The sequence below is a fragment of the Hordeum vulgare genome, chromosome 5H (assembly GCF_904849725.1).
Source record: "Hordeum vulgare subsp. vulgare chromosome 5H, MorexV3_pseudomolecules_assembly, whole genome shotgun sequence".
Classification (NCBI taxonomy): Eukaryota; Viridiplantae; Streptophyta; class Magnoliopsida; order Poales; family Poaceae; genus Hordeum; species Hordeum vulgare.
The window spans coordinates 514,853,131-514,870,589 of record NC_058522.1 but is presented as its reverse complement, the minus strand read 5'-3'; the positions used below and the strand labels follow the sequence as shown (position 1 = coordinate 514,870,589).

Genomic DNA, 17,459 nt, shown 5'->3' with positions numbered 1-17,459 from the left:
CTTGCGACCTTTCTGAGGACGGAAGCTATAGATGACAAAGGACGATTTAGTGTAGCTAGGGGCCATTACCGATGTTCGTCCATGTAATCGAATAGACGGGCTCTAGTCCCGATAATTCAGATCTCCATATAATTGTATATATATGCTCGCTTGTAAGATAAGTTAATCTTATATATATATATATATATATATGCATAATTATTTCTATTTAAATTATATGAAAACTAATTCCCGAACACCAAACGAGGCATCACGTTAATCTCCCGAACACCTAAACCCTAAAACCCTAAAACCCAAAAATAATTTCATTCAAAAAAAAACCAAAAATAAACAAAATCTGAAACTCGTTAGTCCCGGTCCGTGTAACGAACCGGGACTAAAGGGCCTGCCCCTGGGGCGCTACGAGGCGCCCACGTGGAGCACCTTTAGTCCCGGCTTGGAACAGGGCCGGGACTAAAGGTTAGGCCTTTAGTCCAGCCCCTTTAGTCTCGGTTGGTGAACCGGGACTAAAGCCCCTTACGGGCCGGGGCTAAAGGCCCCGTCCCCACTAGTGTCTACCATGTCAAAACAAGCAACATCTTGAGCTTTCAGGTTCAGGGTTTGTGTTGAAAGATACTACTATAGCATGGATGAAAGCTGGAATCTTAGCAACACGTGGATTCAGAAACAAACCATTCTTGAAATCAGTCACCAGAAAGAAAAAGGAGAATCCGCTAACTAGTACAAAATGGACTGAGTGATCAGGGCTAGCAAGTAAGAATAATGCAAATAAAATTACTATGAAACATGTTGATTAGTACTATTTCGCATCCAAGCTGAAGGAAGAGATACACTCATACAAATACATCTTTCCCAACTTGGGAATAGCGCGGAGACAAATCTTCGGCGCCAAAAATATGACATGGAGAAAACCAAACATACTATTCATCGATGGTTACATCTATGTAGAAGTTTCATGGAATGATGAGCCAATGCATTGAAGATGTTCCAATAGTCATGGAGATCTTTTGCTATGTACTCCCTCTGCAAAGAAATATAAGATTTTTAAATTTCTTTACAGAGGGACTATTCTGAGATCAAATGTATAAAATGAAAATTAGAAAACCAGATGCACCACCAAAAACATGAAAAATAGTCATGGAGATCTTTTGCTATGTACTCCCTCTGCAAAGAAATATAAGATTTTTTAAATTTCTTTACAGAGGGACAATTCTGAGATCAAATGTATAAAATGAGAATTAGAAATCAAGATGCACCACCAAAAACATGCATGTTGCACCACCACGGCAAGATAATAATAAATATTACTCATAATTAAATGGTGATTAGCCATTTATATGGTACATTTGAAAAGAAAACAATAATAAATTAATATTAGAAGGAGAAGGGAAAGGCAAAGAAAAGAAAAAAGGAGCACGCCCAGTGGGACTCGAACCCACAATCGCCTGATTAGAAGTCAGACGCCTTATCCATTAGGCCATGGGCGCTGCTATGCACAGTAAATAAAACCAGTGCTAAAATACGATGCTTGCTGCAACAGTAATTTCACATAGAGCAACCAGTAGGGGACTTCTATGCACAGTAAATAAAACCAACGGTAAAATACGATACACTGTGCAACAGTAATTTCGCGGAGAACAACCAGTAGTCCAGTAGGGCTGGTTAACAATTGCTGGAAGGCCTGCCTGGAACATACATACCGCGTCAAGAAAGCATCCATGGGTGCATCCTGCCCAAAGAAACGAACAAGGCAAGAAACATGAGAGCAACATCTACACCTTGATCTATGTCCCTTTCATGACTTGACAGCAATCAAGCTAAGCCAACAAGTTCACAACATGGAAGTTTGGCTCCTTGATGAGACATTCTGGGGCCAATGGGTTACATCAAGTTCCATTCCCGGTATGCGAAATCGGTAAACATCGCAGGTTAGGTGTTTGCTGATGTTCTCCGGTGACTCCGGCGCCAGCGCGGCAGCAGCTGCCACTGCAAGCGACGACCGGGCCGCTGGAGTTTGGCAATGCTGCCGGCCGGGGATCAGGACGCCGCATTGGCGCTGTTGAGGAAAGACAGCCTCCTCCGCGCGACCTTGGACCGGTAGCACCAGGCGTCGAACGCCTCCGACAGGTCCGGGAACGCGGCGTGCTCCGACTGAAGCCACTCCGACAGTACCTCGGCCTGGGTGTTCGACGGCAGCGTCGTCACGATCGAGGTGATGGCCGACTCCAGCCCCTGCCAGACCTCGCCGTCCAGGCCGATCTTTGCGGCCGCCGCCGCCGCTGCTTCGGCTTCGGCTTCGGTGTCTCCATCACCATCATCACCGTCATCGCCGTCGTTGCTGCCACGGTCAGCTTCATCCACCAGATGCCTCGTTGTCCCGGCAAATCTGATCCAAATGTTGACGGCGTGGCGCCGCTTCTCCGCCGGGAGCACGACGTTGCCGAACGCGACCGCCTCCAGCACCTTCGCAGATATCTCCACGACCTTCAGCCTGGTCTTCAGGCATTCAGGCCCCGGGTGGCACTCCGCCGCCGCGGCCTCGACGGCTGCGACGACGGCGGACGACGCTTCCACCCAGTATGCTGCGAGGCATTTCATCATCTCCAGCTTGCCGAGGACCTGGCAGACCCAGGCGATGTCGGAGACGAAGGAATGCAGCTCCTGCTGAAGCTCGCCGGGGCCAGAGCAAGGGGCCTCCGTCTGCTTCGTCAGTGCGGAGCTCGTGAAATCACTGAACCTGTTCAGTAATCCTGTGACGCAGCCCTTGACCTGAGACTTGACGGCGTCGAAGGTGAGCAGCGGCGCGTCGTCGTCCTCGGTGAGCATGTACTCCAGCTGCTCCTGGGCGGCGGACTTGAGCTCCCGCGAGCGGTCGGCGGCGGCCGTCGCGTGGCGGAACGCGGAGAGGAAGATGGCGGTGGCGGGGCCCGGATCGGCGGGGCGGAGGCGCGCGAGGACGCGGTCGCGGTGGGCGCCGAGGCGCGGGGCGGCGGCGAGGATCTCCTCCTCGTCGGCCTCGTCCCAGGGGGCGGACTCGAGGTAGTCGGCGCAGGCGGCGGCGGTGCGGGCGCAGGCGAGGTGCGCGGCGGCCTCGAGCAGGCCGAGCGCGCCGCGGACGCCGAAGCGGGAGACGGGCTCGGCGGCGTAGAGGAGGCGGAGCGCGGTGACGTGGGAGCTGAGGTCGGCGTCGCGGCAGTGGACCTCGACGCAGTAGCGGGAATCGAGGATCTGGCACGTCGGCCAGGCGTCGGAGAGGCGGTCGGCGAAGTAGCCGCTCCCGGCGGCGAGCACGCCGGAGTGGCAGTAGAGCCACTCGTCCCGGCCCGAGTCCGGCGTCCGCAGCCGCACCACCACGTCGCTCGTCGCCCTGTCGCCGATCTTGGGCCGCCCCGCCGCCCTCATCGTGCCTCCTGGTCCTGGATGTGGGAGCTTTTCGGAGACTGATACGTGGCCACTCACTCACTCGGTAACTGAAGAAGAAAATAAGACGTAACTGAAACCGGAATCAAAAAGGCAAATAATTTGTACCTGCTGCTGCTGCTGCTAAGTACAGTACTAATTTGACATGAATTTCACGCAAAAAAACTGTCGAATCCCCGCCCGAAAAGGGGAAAAGTTGAAGCTTCAGATCCAGTCAGAACTCAACTTCATAATGTTACAGTGGCTGGTAGTGGTACACAAAGGGGCATGTATTCATACATTAGTAGGGGTATGCATGATCTATGGCACTGACAACAACTATATTTCTTCTTATATGTACTATAGATTTACAACAAAAACAGGTATACGGAACAATGTGTTGCGGCATCGGAGAGAGAGAGATGGCTTCAGTCGAAATGGTCGGCGGAGAAATCCGGCTCGTCGGGTTTCTGCAGCCTGCGGATCATGGTGTCGTCGGCGCGGAACCTCCTGGACGCCGAGGCGAACTTGTTCATCTCGGCGGCGGTCCTCGAGGTGCCCTCCTGCTTAGGCTTATCGGCAGCTGGGTGCTCCTCCGACCACCACGAGTACGACTCCCACCGGCTCAGGCTCTCCGACAGCTTCCTCCGCTGGTGCTGCCGCCATGCCGCCTGGATGAAGCAGGCGCCCCATGTCCTCCAGTGGTGGGAGTAGAACCGGAACGTGTGCTGGAGCTTCTTGCTGTGGAGCCTCCGGAACTGGTTCGCGACAAACTTCAGGTCCTCGGCCCGCAGGGCGAAGGCTTCCACCTCCGTCAGGCTCCGAACGGTCCTTGTGGAAAGTGGAAAGTGGATGTTGGTCTTTGGCAGCAGGGCCCAGGTGAGCAGCTCCTCACCGGCAAATTCACCAGGGCGTAGGAGGATAGAGTTGAAGAAGTTGCTCCGGCCTCCGTTGGTCGTGGAGCTCTCCAGCTTGCCACGGATGATGAAAAGCATCTCGCTCACAGGATCGCCCTCGCGGGAAATGTATGTGCCCTCCGGGCACAGGAACGACACCAGACGCTCGCAGATGGCGTCCAGGAGTTGGTCATCCATCTCGGCAAAGAACGGGACCTGCATTTTACAAAGAGAGATCAGAAACCCGCCTAGGAACAGAGACAGAACTTGAACTAGAAGTGCATGCGGTGGCGACACACTGCTGGTATAACTCCAACTTACACGTCGAACAAGATCCAAACAAAGATGGCGCTGTACATCCCGACGTATATCAGCAGGCAAAGCTTGCAAGATGGATTCTTCTTCTACTCCGCGCGTTGCAAGCCATTTAACTTGAACAAACCGCTGGACACGTTCTTGAAGGTCGGGCGGGAGCCGGTGATGTCTCATCCACTCCTCCATGTCCCGCTGCCTCAACCTCCACTCTTCGAGCCTTTTGCTAACAGATTGCAGGTATGTCTAAAAGATGAAAGGAGAAAAGTAGGAGTCAAAGTGGAAATGGCTTACAGAAGTAGCTTTATGTTATTTTAATCAGTTCAAACTATTAAATCCATGGTCATACATCACATGCCTGATGAATCCATTAATTGAACAATAGCACTACAGAAAATAGCACACGGCAAAACTTAAAGCGCAACAAACTTGCTGACCTAATGTTCTTAAGAAAAATCTACTAGCAAGTTGTCAAATAGTGCAATAAGTGTGATGCTTAGCTGATTCTCAAGGTACCTAAGTAAGAAAAGGATAATAAATAAATAAGAACCATCAATGTAGGTACACCCATTTCTAGTTTAGAGCAGAGAATTCCGTAATATTACCTGCATTTTGCCAATCAGCTGAGCAAAGAGTATGAGACTGATAGCACCAATTGCTATAGCAAATATGTTCTCGACAATAAATGCACTTGTTTGAAGAGGATTTCCGCTTGAACTGAAAAGGTGATAGCAAACACCTGATTAACTGTGTTCAAGACATATAAACCGATGCCCGCATACACAAGGAAATAACTCATGTAACAGAATGTAATGATGGATCACTACCTAAGTTGCAGCAAGCCCCACCACAGACAATAGAAGTACTTCTCTTGAAATGAAGTTGAGACAGCGCCCTTAGTCAATGCATTTTCAAACATTCCGTATTTAAAAGGTATGCTTTGATTATTGGCATTACAGTTGCTAAATATCTGTGTTTTACTTTGCCAATCAAGATAACCTCTCGAACCAGTATTCTCGCAACTTATAAACCCAATGTTACAAGACGTATTGCTCGACTCAGCAAGGCACTGCTGATTCCAACATGTAATCTGCCGTTCAATGGACAGAAGATAGTATATTGCCCCAGTAATCTGCAGTGATGCACACAGTTCATAAGTGACACAAGTATTTATTGCACAAAAGTGAGCCAAGAAATGCAAGACGATAGTGAGAGTATTCTGCTTCTAGCTCACATACATATCTACCACCAAATAGTTTTGTTTATATCTTCAGAGTTTAAAAAATAATAATGCATTCCAGGAAAACAAACACACATGAATTATTTTCCCTTTTGGCCTATTCTGGTTACAAGATAAGGTATGAAAAACCTAATGAGCTGATATTTTAGGTTCCATATTTAGCAGAGACGATTTCTACTTAGCTTTAAGTTTTAAATAGAGTTATGCATCTCTCTTACGAACTACATGAGCTGCAAATTCCCTAGAACCTTATTCTGAGTAAGTGACTAGGAATTTATTATGAGGCTGAAGTGATGGTTGAGATGGCCATACATGGCTTGCAAGCATGTAGAGCAGAAGATTGTATGCTGCTCCTCCCCACGCTGACTTTGCAACTACTCCAGCAGCTTTGATGATTTGATTGCTTAAAGGTACAACGAGATACATTCTTAAGACATACTGAACCAAAATAATAAGAGCATATGTAGTGTTTTGGATGTTATAATCTGAGCGTTTAATCCCAGGCATGATTAACCAAACAGTAACCTGCAAAAAAACCAGAAGATTCATATCATCACTGTGGACATAACAATCGAGTAATAGATATTCAGTATTTGGGATAACTAGTTGTCAAATAATTCAGTTATACAAATACACTTTGGCTGAAATAAGTTGCCATTCTAGAATTCATAAATTCCCAACATTTACATAATATTTAAGTGACGATTAACAGATGAAATATGAAAAGAAAAAAGATATGTGGAGTATAAGTGGCAGTTAACAGATGAAATGTGAAAACAGAAAAAAAATCTTTTGGGTATCTGTTGGCTCTTCGCGGAGGAAACCTAGTTGGGTCCACCTTTTAAAAGTCACAATTCGCTGGATAAATTTTAAAAGGCACTGTTCAGATGTCTTCCTTTGGAAAGCCAGTCAAAGGGAAATAATCCAATATAAGGCTCGCTGCACACACAATGAAGCATACCAATCTTTGCCACACGGATGATAATGAATCAATTCAAGTACAAAAGAATAGGAGTATTACACTGAAAATGGACAAGTGCAATATACTTAAGGCAATTGCCATGAAATATGCGACAAGTGCCGCAATAATTGCACATTTCGAGCTATTTACCTGTGGAAGTGGTATGGCTGCAAGTATGTCTATACAGAGATCTGATCTGATATATCTTTTCTGAATCTTCTTTAGATCCACAATAAGCTCTCCCTTCCCAAGGACTCTGGACTTTGGGTCTACATATGCTGTATGGAACTTGATCGCGATGTTGAGCACATAAAACAAGTCTGCGAGTGTCCGCAGAACGGTCATAGTATTTCTCAATCTTTGGTCCTCGGCAACACACGAAAAAAGATTGGCTTTGTCCATGACTCTGACAAACGGCAGGTAATAGAAGAAAGGGTCGATGAAGAGGGCGAAGAGACAGGCTACCAGGTACACCCTGTTCCATGTCAGCAGCACGCTGCTTCTGGGGTCCAGGATGCGACTGTGCCACGGTACGTTGCCCTCGTTCATCAGTTTGAGCTTCTCGAGGGTCTTCGCGTCTATCCTGTTGGCAGCGAACCTGTCGACCCGTCCGGCTTGAAACGGCATCTTGGATTGGTCTTGCCTCTCGTCGGGAAAGATCCTGCAGACAGAACAGCTTACTTAGAAAAGTGATAAACTGTGAGACGTCGAAATGGCGTACCAAACCACGCTAGGCGCATATGCGAATGGATACTGAGAGCTCCTGGTAACAACAGGAGTCGTTCTCATCTGCGCTCTCCTGTAATCACGCTGCATCAAAATGTCATCCTTAACTCCTTGATGCACGGAAAGCGGTTGATAAATGAGCTACGCTGAGTCAAAATAAATCTTATTTCATTTTTTGGTCATTTCTCGATGTATAGGAATCACTGATGAACGTGCTTATTCTACTATGCTTGAACACGAGGAAGCAAAATGAGCTCTAAAGTTTGTATTCCCAATTCCAAAACTACCACCACTCCCCCAACGTACTGTACGCCTTGTCAAAGCCGAAGCAACCAAAACTCGAATTCAGGCCGGTTCGATCCCCCGAGGCAGCAACGAAGCAGACGCCCAAGCTAAATCCTGGCAACGCCAACTTACTCCGACCTAAACCATGGGCAGATCCTCCTTTCTCCCCCGAAGTCAACACACCCAATAATCCAAGCAAATGTAATCTAGCGCGGCATCCCCGACTGTCGCCGACCCTCCCCTCACGAGCAGAGGGCCCGTGCCGCTAAATCCATCCACACGAGAGCGCCGGGGGATCGCGGGCACGCACCTGTTGGTCGTCCGCCGCTGCTGCATCTCCACCCCATCCTGGGCCCTGGACCCAAACATGGCGTCCGCCGCCGCCGCTGCTCCTCCGCGGCGGGTCAGGGGAGAGGGGCCCGGAGAGCGCGGCGACGCTGCTGCCGGCCGCGGATCGCCGGCATGCCAAGACGAGCTCGCGCGCGCGGGGCTGGCGATTCGGTGGAGAAAGGCTGCTCCCTTTGCAGTTCGTTCGCTTTTCCTTTTTTTCTTTCCGGGAGAGGAGAGGTTGGACCGAGCGGACCAGAACGACGGCTGCCTGTTCGTCCGTGGGAGTGTCTGCCCAAAGCTCGGGCCACACGGGGCGCCCACACGGCCAAGAATCCCTTACGCTGCCAGATGGGGTCAAGGTCAGGATGTCAAACTCCACGCTCCTTTCTGCACACACAAATGCACGCCGAATTGGACACTGGCACCGTCTCCACGGTGTAGTAACTCTTGACTTTTGATTGTTGTCGAGATACTCCGACGACTTGTATGGAAATGGTTATAAATCATGAAAACATTGTTTTATACTTTTATTAGGTCTATTGGTATCTCGAAGGGCCATTGGCCGAACTTTATTAGATGGGAAAAGAGAGAAGAACAAGGTTACAATCTAGGAGAAATGGAGCAGTAAACACCACCAACCTTAGAACCTCGGTATTGAGGATATTAAAACAAGAGGCAAGTGTTGTACAAGTGAGGACAAGCATAGACCGTCAGGTTGCTGATACATCATGTGGCCCTCCAAACATTTATATCTTCCACGATCAAGTCTCGAACCTTGTGCGGAGAACCTGCCTCGTTATTAAAAAATCCTCGCATTTCTTTCCCTTCAAATCCTCCAATGAATAAGAATGGCAATTGTGTCGATGTTCCGTCTCATTGGCTTTGGGATTACCTCCCTCGCCTTCAGCCACCAATCCTCAGTAGTGTCGAAGCTATCGCTTGGGATTAGGAAGTTGGCTCTTTCCCAAGATCTAAACTGCAACCAGACATGCCTTATGAAATAGGAGTGCACAAAGAGATGAGAGCATGTCTCAGGTTCAACACAACATAAGGGGCAGATACCATTTGAAGGCCGGTTCCTTTCCTGCAGGTCGATTGGTATCGGATTCACGCGCATAGTGTTGGTCTGGTTCTCACAGTGATGTAGAGAATGTTTAGCCGACACGGATCCTAAGTTTCACTTGGAGTCTACTTAGGGGTGACGCTAGGCTACTGGCCCAAAAAACTACTTTCGTCGATGCATCTTGGTCTGAGCCCATCGGCTCAGGCCCGCTCATCATCGTGCACAGAACTTTGTCAGCTACTTCTATGATAGACTGTGTGATCATGCGCAAAGGTTAACATTTCAACATGGAGAAGACTCTTGTCGTTTATTAGAGTATCAAAGGCCAAATGAATAGCCACCCATATGGATGTTGATTAACGTGTTGAAAGATGTTCCTCCAATCAAAGATGATAAACTAGTCATGATAATTGTTACCTATCTCCTTTCAGTAACCAGAGCGGTCAAATTTATGAGCTTGTGAAGGATGAAAGTATGCGAACGATCAAAGGTTCTCATGTACTTGGATTCGGCAGAGACTATCCAAGCCTCATGAACTATGAATGACCAGCACCTCTTCCACGAGGTGCAACTAAAGAGAGGATGTTGGTAATAACTCTAAACATGAATAATTTTTTACATGGTATTGAAGTGCTCGCAAGCTTTGACCATAATATTCTCAGAACTAAGAGTGAAATTGAAAAACTAAGGGTTATTAAAGAAGTGCTACAGGCATTAGCTCGGAATGTTGTGGTTTTAGCTGGAAGGAGTTGCGTTCCGGCCCGACAGTACTCATGCTTCAGTACATGATGCATTGGAAGAAGATGTCCAACAAGGTAAAGAATGGTGAGGACGATACTGAGTTTCACGTCAGTGTAGTGTCTAAGATCGTCCTGCGATTTACACATGAAGCAATTGCGATGCTTAATCTGGTTCTCAACTCGAAGGGCCCTGGAGCTATTGAGAATAGATCCACGGCACCTAGTGATGATGGCAAAGGATTAGAGGATCCTGGATCATCTTGCGGTGATGACCAAGAGCGAAAAACACCTCGATCAAGTTTGGGACTGTTTGGGCCTTCAAAGGACAAGAAATTAAACATGTGTGCATCTAGATCATTTGACATTTATGATGATAATCTGGGCGGTGGCCATGATGGTGAAAAACAAAAAGTACAATATTAAAATTGCAAACCGGAAACAACTAAGACCAGCAAAGTACAGATTGCTTTCCTGACAGGATTGATCGTTGGCAAGAATTGGGTTGAACCTATGATCAACCAAAGACTGCCTAGAACTTACGATCATCAGCAGAAGAAGTGTGGAGGCATTGCTACATGATCCTATAAAATCTGCACATGCAACTAGTTTGTTTCAGGTGATTTCATTGGTACACGATTCTTTGACTTAACAAAAAGAGGTCTGCACCTATTGCCAGCTCTTATAAAAATGTGTTAGGGGATATGAGTTGATAGAGCTGATTCTCAGTAAAATTGTTTATGTTCCTATTGTTAAGTCTCACAGAACGCTCTCACAGGGTTAGTAACATTTTCAAGCCCATCTCAAATCACCGAGTTTCATTGCACTCAAAAACTTCCACACGCGCAACAAAACATTCCTCTCTAATCAATGATTCGATTTTTTCTGACATAATAATTTGTGATTTTAAGAATTGACCTTTATGCTCATTGACATGAATTATTTGTCACCATTTTCCACAAAACTTAATGATTTGTCGTTCTACTTGGTTATTTTATAGTAAACATTTTTACCTTTTCAATTCCATTTTTTATCCAATCACAATGTAATTAAAATATTTTTCTATTGCCAAGATAACATAATAACATAGTAATTTCCCCAAATTAGAATGTATTTATTTACTTATTTTCAAATTTTAGAAAACTCTGGAATTTAATGTGTTTTAGTAGTATTTTTTGGTAAATTTATAGATAATACTCCTTAAAGTTTACCATTTGTTGAAAATAAAATCCTTCAATGTGATAAATAAAATAAAGACAGCATAATTGTAGTGTGTGTATTTGAACGAGTTGCACATGATCATTACTATAATTATACGATTTTGTGCAACTTTAACTCTAGAAATGATATCTATAAATCTAAAGTTAAACATAAGTGTTTTATTTTTGGGGGAGTGACACATAAGTTGTAGTATGTGCGGTCACTTAACTGATTGTTGTTTAAAAAAAGTTATAACTGAATTAATTGCCGGATAAAGAAGCAACATCTACTAAGAAATACAGTCCAATATATATATATATGTGTGTGTGTGTGTGTGTGTGTGTGTGTGTGTCACATGTGCACTAAACATTTTAAAAGGTTGTAGAGAGCTCTCAATTGCGTGATATAAAAAATATCACGATAGTAGTTTCCAGTGCATGATCAAATATATAAGAAAAACTCTTTAATATGCAAAGTGTTTTGTGGGTAGTTTGTCGACATATATTGGCATTGCTGGTTTTACTTGTGTAATAGTGTTGTGTGATCAAATATGTGTTGCTTGGTTTTATGGTTCAGTAACGAGCCTCACTCGGGATGGAAGCTGCTCTTCGAACGATCGCAATTCACATGTGTCTACTGGTGTTAGACATATTGTTGTGAGAGTGTTGGTGAAAATGGATCGATTCAACAAATCAAATTTACAACAAAAGCATGGCAATGCATTAGTGATTGCTGAAAATGATGGGTTCAGTGCATCATATTTACTACAGAGCATGGCATTGCATTTATATATAGCATTTCGTCCAAGCAATGCCAAAGGGCAATGCAACCAGTCATAACAAAAGTAGCAAATAATCTGTTTGGATCGCATACTAGCTTTTTAAAGCAAATGAGTCACCCCGTGATAAATGGTAAGTTATTTTTACGAAATTCACTAATTTACAACAACGGCTTGACAAAAGTAAAAAAAAATGGAAGTTTGAACCAAGCTCAGACTGTACCACGGGATGTAACATGAAGGTGACACTTGCAACAATTAATGGCACAATCACCGCATCAGAAGTAGAAATTCATTACAAATTGTATGTTTATTTTAGAGTTTTGTTGTTCATATATAGTAAGGTAGGGGCAACCAAATATGAAAAAATACAACACTGCATTTTAAGTGACACGCCATAAGGAAAGTGATGCTAGATTGAAGAGCCTATTTCATCGAACATGTGATGAACCAGCCATCGATTAAATCATCATTTTCTTACAATTTGCACTTGATAATTAGAACACGCTACTAAAATACACAACTCATACTCTCAGGCATGGGCCGCACAATGAAGATCCAAAGCACATGTAGAACAATTAAGTTGTTTGTCGATAGCAACAATGAGCATAATTGGTTTGGTTCTGCTCACACAATATTGCATTCATAGGTGACACACATCTAGGTGAATGTGACATACGAAGCTAGGTTTGGTTCGAACATTCGTATTGGCTCCCAGGTCCATGAACCTGGAATCTGAGCCAACCTTCAAAGAGATGTGCACTTCTGGTTGTATTTGCCTACTGTATTTCCTATGCAATTCCTATTATGAACAGTAACCTTGGCCCACAAGTTGTCCACATTAAATGACCCTTGCTCCGTTATGCTTAGTCGGTACAAAGTGAAAGACATGTTAATGGATCTGCAACATGTCCAGGCGTCCAACACAACAATTTATTGTTCTCACCCCTTCAAACGAAAATAATGTGTCATTAACAATCACTAGCTAGATTAACAATGTAATTAGCACATATTTTCAAATTTCAATCGATTACTTCACTTCAGAGTTCAGACACATAGGAAATAAATATGTCGTCAAGCAATCTTCAGTTCAGAAATCTAGAATACACCCAAATTTTGTATGTCTCGATATGAGCTAGCATTAGCAGCGTAGCACGTAAAGAGCATTGAAACTTCAGAATCGATAGTACACCCAAGTTTATCGATCTGTCTATAAGAGCTAGCACTAGGACGTAAAGAGAACCAAAATCCATGGTGAGCTCGCGTGATTCATTTGAGCACAGGTATGGTGGCACGGCAGAAAGATTGCATGTGGGGAAGAACTCACTGAATGGAACCTCGATTACGGCACCCTGCACCACGGTGATGAGCAGCTGAGACCACGTTGGCTGCAGCCTTGCTGCAGCACCCTGCACCACAATGACGAGCGCGTGTTGGGAGCGAGAGAGTCGGGGAGACACAACAGTGACAGAAATGAAGATGATAGAAGAAGGCGGGTCGGTCTGTGTGCCATAGGTACACGTCTGAAAACGTGAAACCAGATGTCTACATCCTTGTGTCTAACATTCATATTCAAAAACTTCCGTCGCCAGGTGGACCCATCGTACCACATTGCCCCATTCTCTATCAGCAATACTTCATTTTCTACACAACTATATCTACCGTGTAAATGGTTTTGGCACAGTTCCTTGTGCATAGTTTGACGGATAAGATAAGAGGATCAGCTGGACTTGGGAGCCAAAATGGTGCTCCATGCGGTCTGGTTCTGATTTAAAAGCATTTGCATTACATGTCGTTCACAGGAACATAACAGTAATGTTTAATATTCCTCGATATGAATTGACTTATGATCAATGTTAGCCTCCTGCAATAATGCCATCTCTATGCATAACATTGCCAAATCATTCAATTTCTCTTGTGTCATTAGTGAACTCAAATAGTTCTTTAACTATGCAACTTTGAAAAGTTGCTTCCAATCGATATGATAGTCACATGCGCGGTAAAAATCATGTGATAAGCAATGGAAACATTTCGATAATAATCAAACTCTATCACAAGCTCGAAAATCTTCGTATCAGACATTACACCATCTCGCAAAGTGAATTTTATAACCTTTAATTGCAAAATAAAATCATATACCTTAACATCAGATGAACCATCAAGAGACAAAGTTTATGCAAATTTTGGACAACACTCTTCAAGTTCATTATCATTGAATGACTTTAGGGTTTCCGCTCTCAATAAGAATCCCAATATACCTTCAAACACCATGAGTATCGGTAATTCATCATCTTGGTTCACAGGCGCACTAGTATACTATTGATATTATTCTTTTGAAAGCTCATCTTAGAGATTTTATTGTTTATCATTCCACACATGCATATGAGTTTTCCACTGGATCGCATGTTCTAGGATCATAACAGTTTTAGCATAGAATATAAACTCTTAATTATGGATATACAAATATAGTAAATACAATATTATTGTCTTTATGGCATATTTCCAACATATAGGAGAGAGGAGAACAAAAACCATTTAACTGAATCCCCCATTATTTTCCTATATGCCCAAGCTCCATGGCACTCCTTAAAACATAGCATATACTAGAAGGACTAAGTGTGCGTTGCTGCGCCATTGGTTTTGTTGTATTTTTGTAAAATAAATTAGCCTATTTGTTTTTAAAATATAGGTGTATTAGATCTTTAAAAAGTCAAAGCTCTTCAAATTTGATCAAATTTGTAGAGAACTTTATTAATATGTTGGAAATATGCCCTAGAGGCAATGATAAAATAGTTATTATTATATTTCCTGTTTCAAGATAATCGTTTATTATCCATGTGTCGGTGAATACTCACAACATATGCCATAGGTAGGCTAAAGTCGGTGAGAACCGAAGGGACAAAGGAGGGCGCTGGGAACAAGGTTGGTACTAGCATGTAACGCACAATGTACCCAGGTTCAGGGCTCTCCGTAGAGATAAGACCCCTAGTCCTGCCGGAGTGTATGATGTATATGGATGGATTACAAGGTTGCTACTGGAGCTGTGTTGGGAGGAGGAAGAGGGGAGCAGCCGGCTCGTCTCTGCCTCTCTCTATGTGGTTGGTGGATGTGAAGTGTTGTTCGACCGACCCTCTGCATGAAGGGTGACCGGGGGGTTTTATAGACGAACCCGCCGGCCTACGAGGGGTCTTGTATTTTCGCTTGAGGGGCCCGCCGGCTGCATGGTCTCGTCTGGCAGTGGGACCCGCCGGCTGGCCAATGAAGCTCTCCTGTAAGGTTGACGCCGAGCACGCGCTGTACGTCGAGCGTCGTCCAGCGAGATTCGTCATGGGCAGATAGTACGACCGCCTCCACTGTTCCCCACGCCGAGTGCAGTAATGGAGTGCGAGTTTGACGGTCCGACACTATGTTAGGTGATGGATCACAGCCGGGGTAGGTCAGCGGCGTGGCCGCCGACACTCGTACCTGCCGGACACTCCGATCCAGTACCTTTGCTGACGCGTAGCTACCTTTAATCGTAAGGTCTCGTCATGACCTACGATCTGATGTGACTTGAGATCCCCGACCGGCTAGCCTGCTTGGCTAGCCGGCTTGGGCACGGCCGCCTCGTCCCTAGCCGGCTGGCTTGGCCAAGACAGCTAGGAAGAGGTAGCCGATTCGCTTCTAGCCGGTAGGGGCTGCCTAGCCGGCCAGAGAGTTGGCCGCCTCGTCTTCCAGCCGGCCAGAAGACTTGGGCCTTGGGGAACTGTACTTGGTCATTCCCTTTGGACAGGAAATGAAGGAGCAGGCTTGATGAGCGTACCCCGGGGTTATCCCCCCGACAGTAGTCCCCGAAGCTGGAGAGGTCCGCCGTCTACGGATAGGCGGCCTCACCGGCTTAATATTTGGTGTTGGTATTCCTTCCACCATCCGCGATAGGGGACACCGGCTCCGAAGCCGGTTGGCTTCGAAGCGACGCCTCGGCTTCATTGCAGGTCGCTCATGACGCGCCACGTGCCAGGCCCCGCCTGACGTAATGATGGTGATTACTGGTGACGGGACCGGGCCTGGGCCCTGGGTCCCGCCACGACGCCCCCTCGGCCTCTGCGTGAGAGATTCTCAGCGGATTTACTCCGCGATGGTTGGGCTTAGGGAAGCGTTACCGTCCGTAATACACGGGGTTAGTGGGGCTCCGCGCGCACCAGATCCCCTCCCCACAATGCTTCGTGGGGTTTAAATAGGATGCGGGGGTTCCGAGGAGGCCATTCGCCCCCTTCTCGCCCCGCATCGACGCTCTCTTCCTCCCTCAGCCCAGAGAGAAAAAGTCCGTCCTCTTCGTCTTCGTCGCCTTCGTCGCCACCGAGCTACCAACCCCCTTCGAGCTCCAGCCACCCGCAGCCATAGCCGGCCATTCTTCCTCGAAGAAGTCTTCGTCGCAGGGAGCCTGGTTGGGCAGTGAGATCTGCCAGGGGCATATCGATGTGCTCCGCCATCATCGGCTGCTGCCCCCGGCCTCCCAAGTGCTGGTGCGAATCCCTAGCACTGAGACCGCCCCAACACCTGCCGCGGGGGAGGTCATCGTCTTTAATGAGCACTTCTACCGGGGCTTCGGGCTCCCGACGAGCTCCTTCTTCTCCGAGTGGCTTCACTTCTTCGGCCTGCAACCGCATCACCTGGCGTCGAACACCATATTGCAGCTATCCGCCTTCGTGGTCTTGTGCGAGGGTTTCCTGGGGATCGAGCCCCGCCTCGATCTCTGGTGGAGCTTGTTCTTCTTCAAGCAGCAGTCCATCACCATGGAGAAGGCCGAGGTGGAGAAGCTCGCCGGACCGCGCCCGATGACACCGTGCGGAGCCGCACTGGTGCATCATCGCTTGAAGTCCGGTTTCCCCCAGCTGCCGCTGCAAGAGTCCATCAAGAAGTGGCAGAGGGGTTTCTTCTACGTGAAGAGCGCCGACCCTGCCAAGGACGCCCTCAACATGCCCACGTTCAACATCAATCCTCTGATGAAGTTGAACTGGACGGCGAAGTCCCCCAATCCGATTCCTGAGGTAGCGCAGATCGGCGCCTACCTCGACGTCTTGGAGAAAGGCGGTCTCCTCGACCGCGACCTGCTCACCACCATGGTGACCCGCAGGATCCCGCCGCTGCAGAGGCGGCCACATCTGGTCTACCAGATGAGCGGCCGGTATGACCCCTGCAGGACCTCCACCAAGAGATTCACCCCCAGCGCGGTGGCGCGAGGGGTGAACCTAATCTCCACCGCCCGCATGGACGACAGCGGGAGCTGGACATGGGGGATGATCCCCTACAATAGGTCCCGGCCGCCTCCGGTGGTGAGTATTATTTTTGGTTCTTTGCTGCTTGTCTCGCGACAGGCCGTCTCGCTGAGCTGTCTGTCAAATCTTTTGCGCAGATGTTCGAGAAGCTGCAGGCGGCCCTCCGCCCGCCCGCTCCCGACGTGGCTGCGTCCGACGCCTCGGAGATCGCGGACGAGGGCGTGATCGAGTCCGGCTCGGATTCCTCCGCAGGCTCGGAGAATGCATTGGAGTC

The 17,459-nt window shown here is 47.0% G+C and overlaps 2 protein-coding genes and 1 non-coding gene across 3 annotated transcripts; all 3 read right to left on the bottom strand.

Annotated features, from left to right (window-relative positions):
- Positions 1–1,414: 1,414 nt before the first annotated feature.
- On the bottom strand, positions 1,415–1,487 carry TRNAR-UCU. The gene has a single exon. It is a non-coding gene; the product is annotated as a tRNA-Arg (tRNA).
- A 139-nt stretch (positions 1,488–1,626) lies between these two features.
- On the bottom strand, positions 1,627–3,490 carry LOC123451969 (BTB/POZ domain-containing protein At3g05675). The gene has a single exon (XM_045128539.1). The coding sequence runs from the start codon at positions 3,400–3,402 to the stop codon at positions 2,038–2,040; it is 1,365 nt and encodes a 454-aa protein (XP_044984474.1). The 5' UTR covers positions 3,403–3,490; the 3' UTR covers positions 1,627–2,037.
- Positions 3,491–3,570: 80 nt separating this feature from the next.
- LOC123451967 (cyclic nucleotide-gated ion channel 17-like) lies at positions 3,571–8,434 on the bottom strand. The gene is made up of 7 exons (XM_045128538.1): positions 8,130–8,434; positions 6,959–7,469; positions 6,160–6,372; positions 5,435–5,739; positions 5,213–5,324; positions 4,617–4,853; positions 3,571–4,511 (listed from the first exon to the last, which is right to left on the bottom strand). Exons 1-7 carry the CDS (start codon positions 8,186–8,188, stop codon positions 3,828–3,830), a joined length of 2,121 nt encoding a protein of 706 aa, XP_044984473.1. The 5' UTR covers positions 8,189–8,434; the 3' UTR covers positions 3,571–3,827.
- Between the last annotated feature and the right edge of the window lie 9,025 nt (positions 8,435–17,459).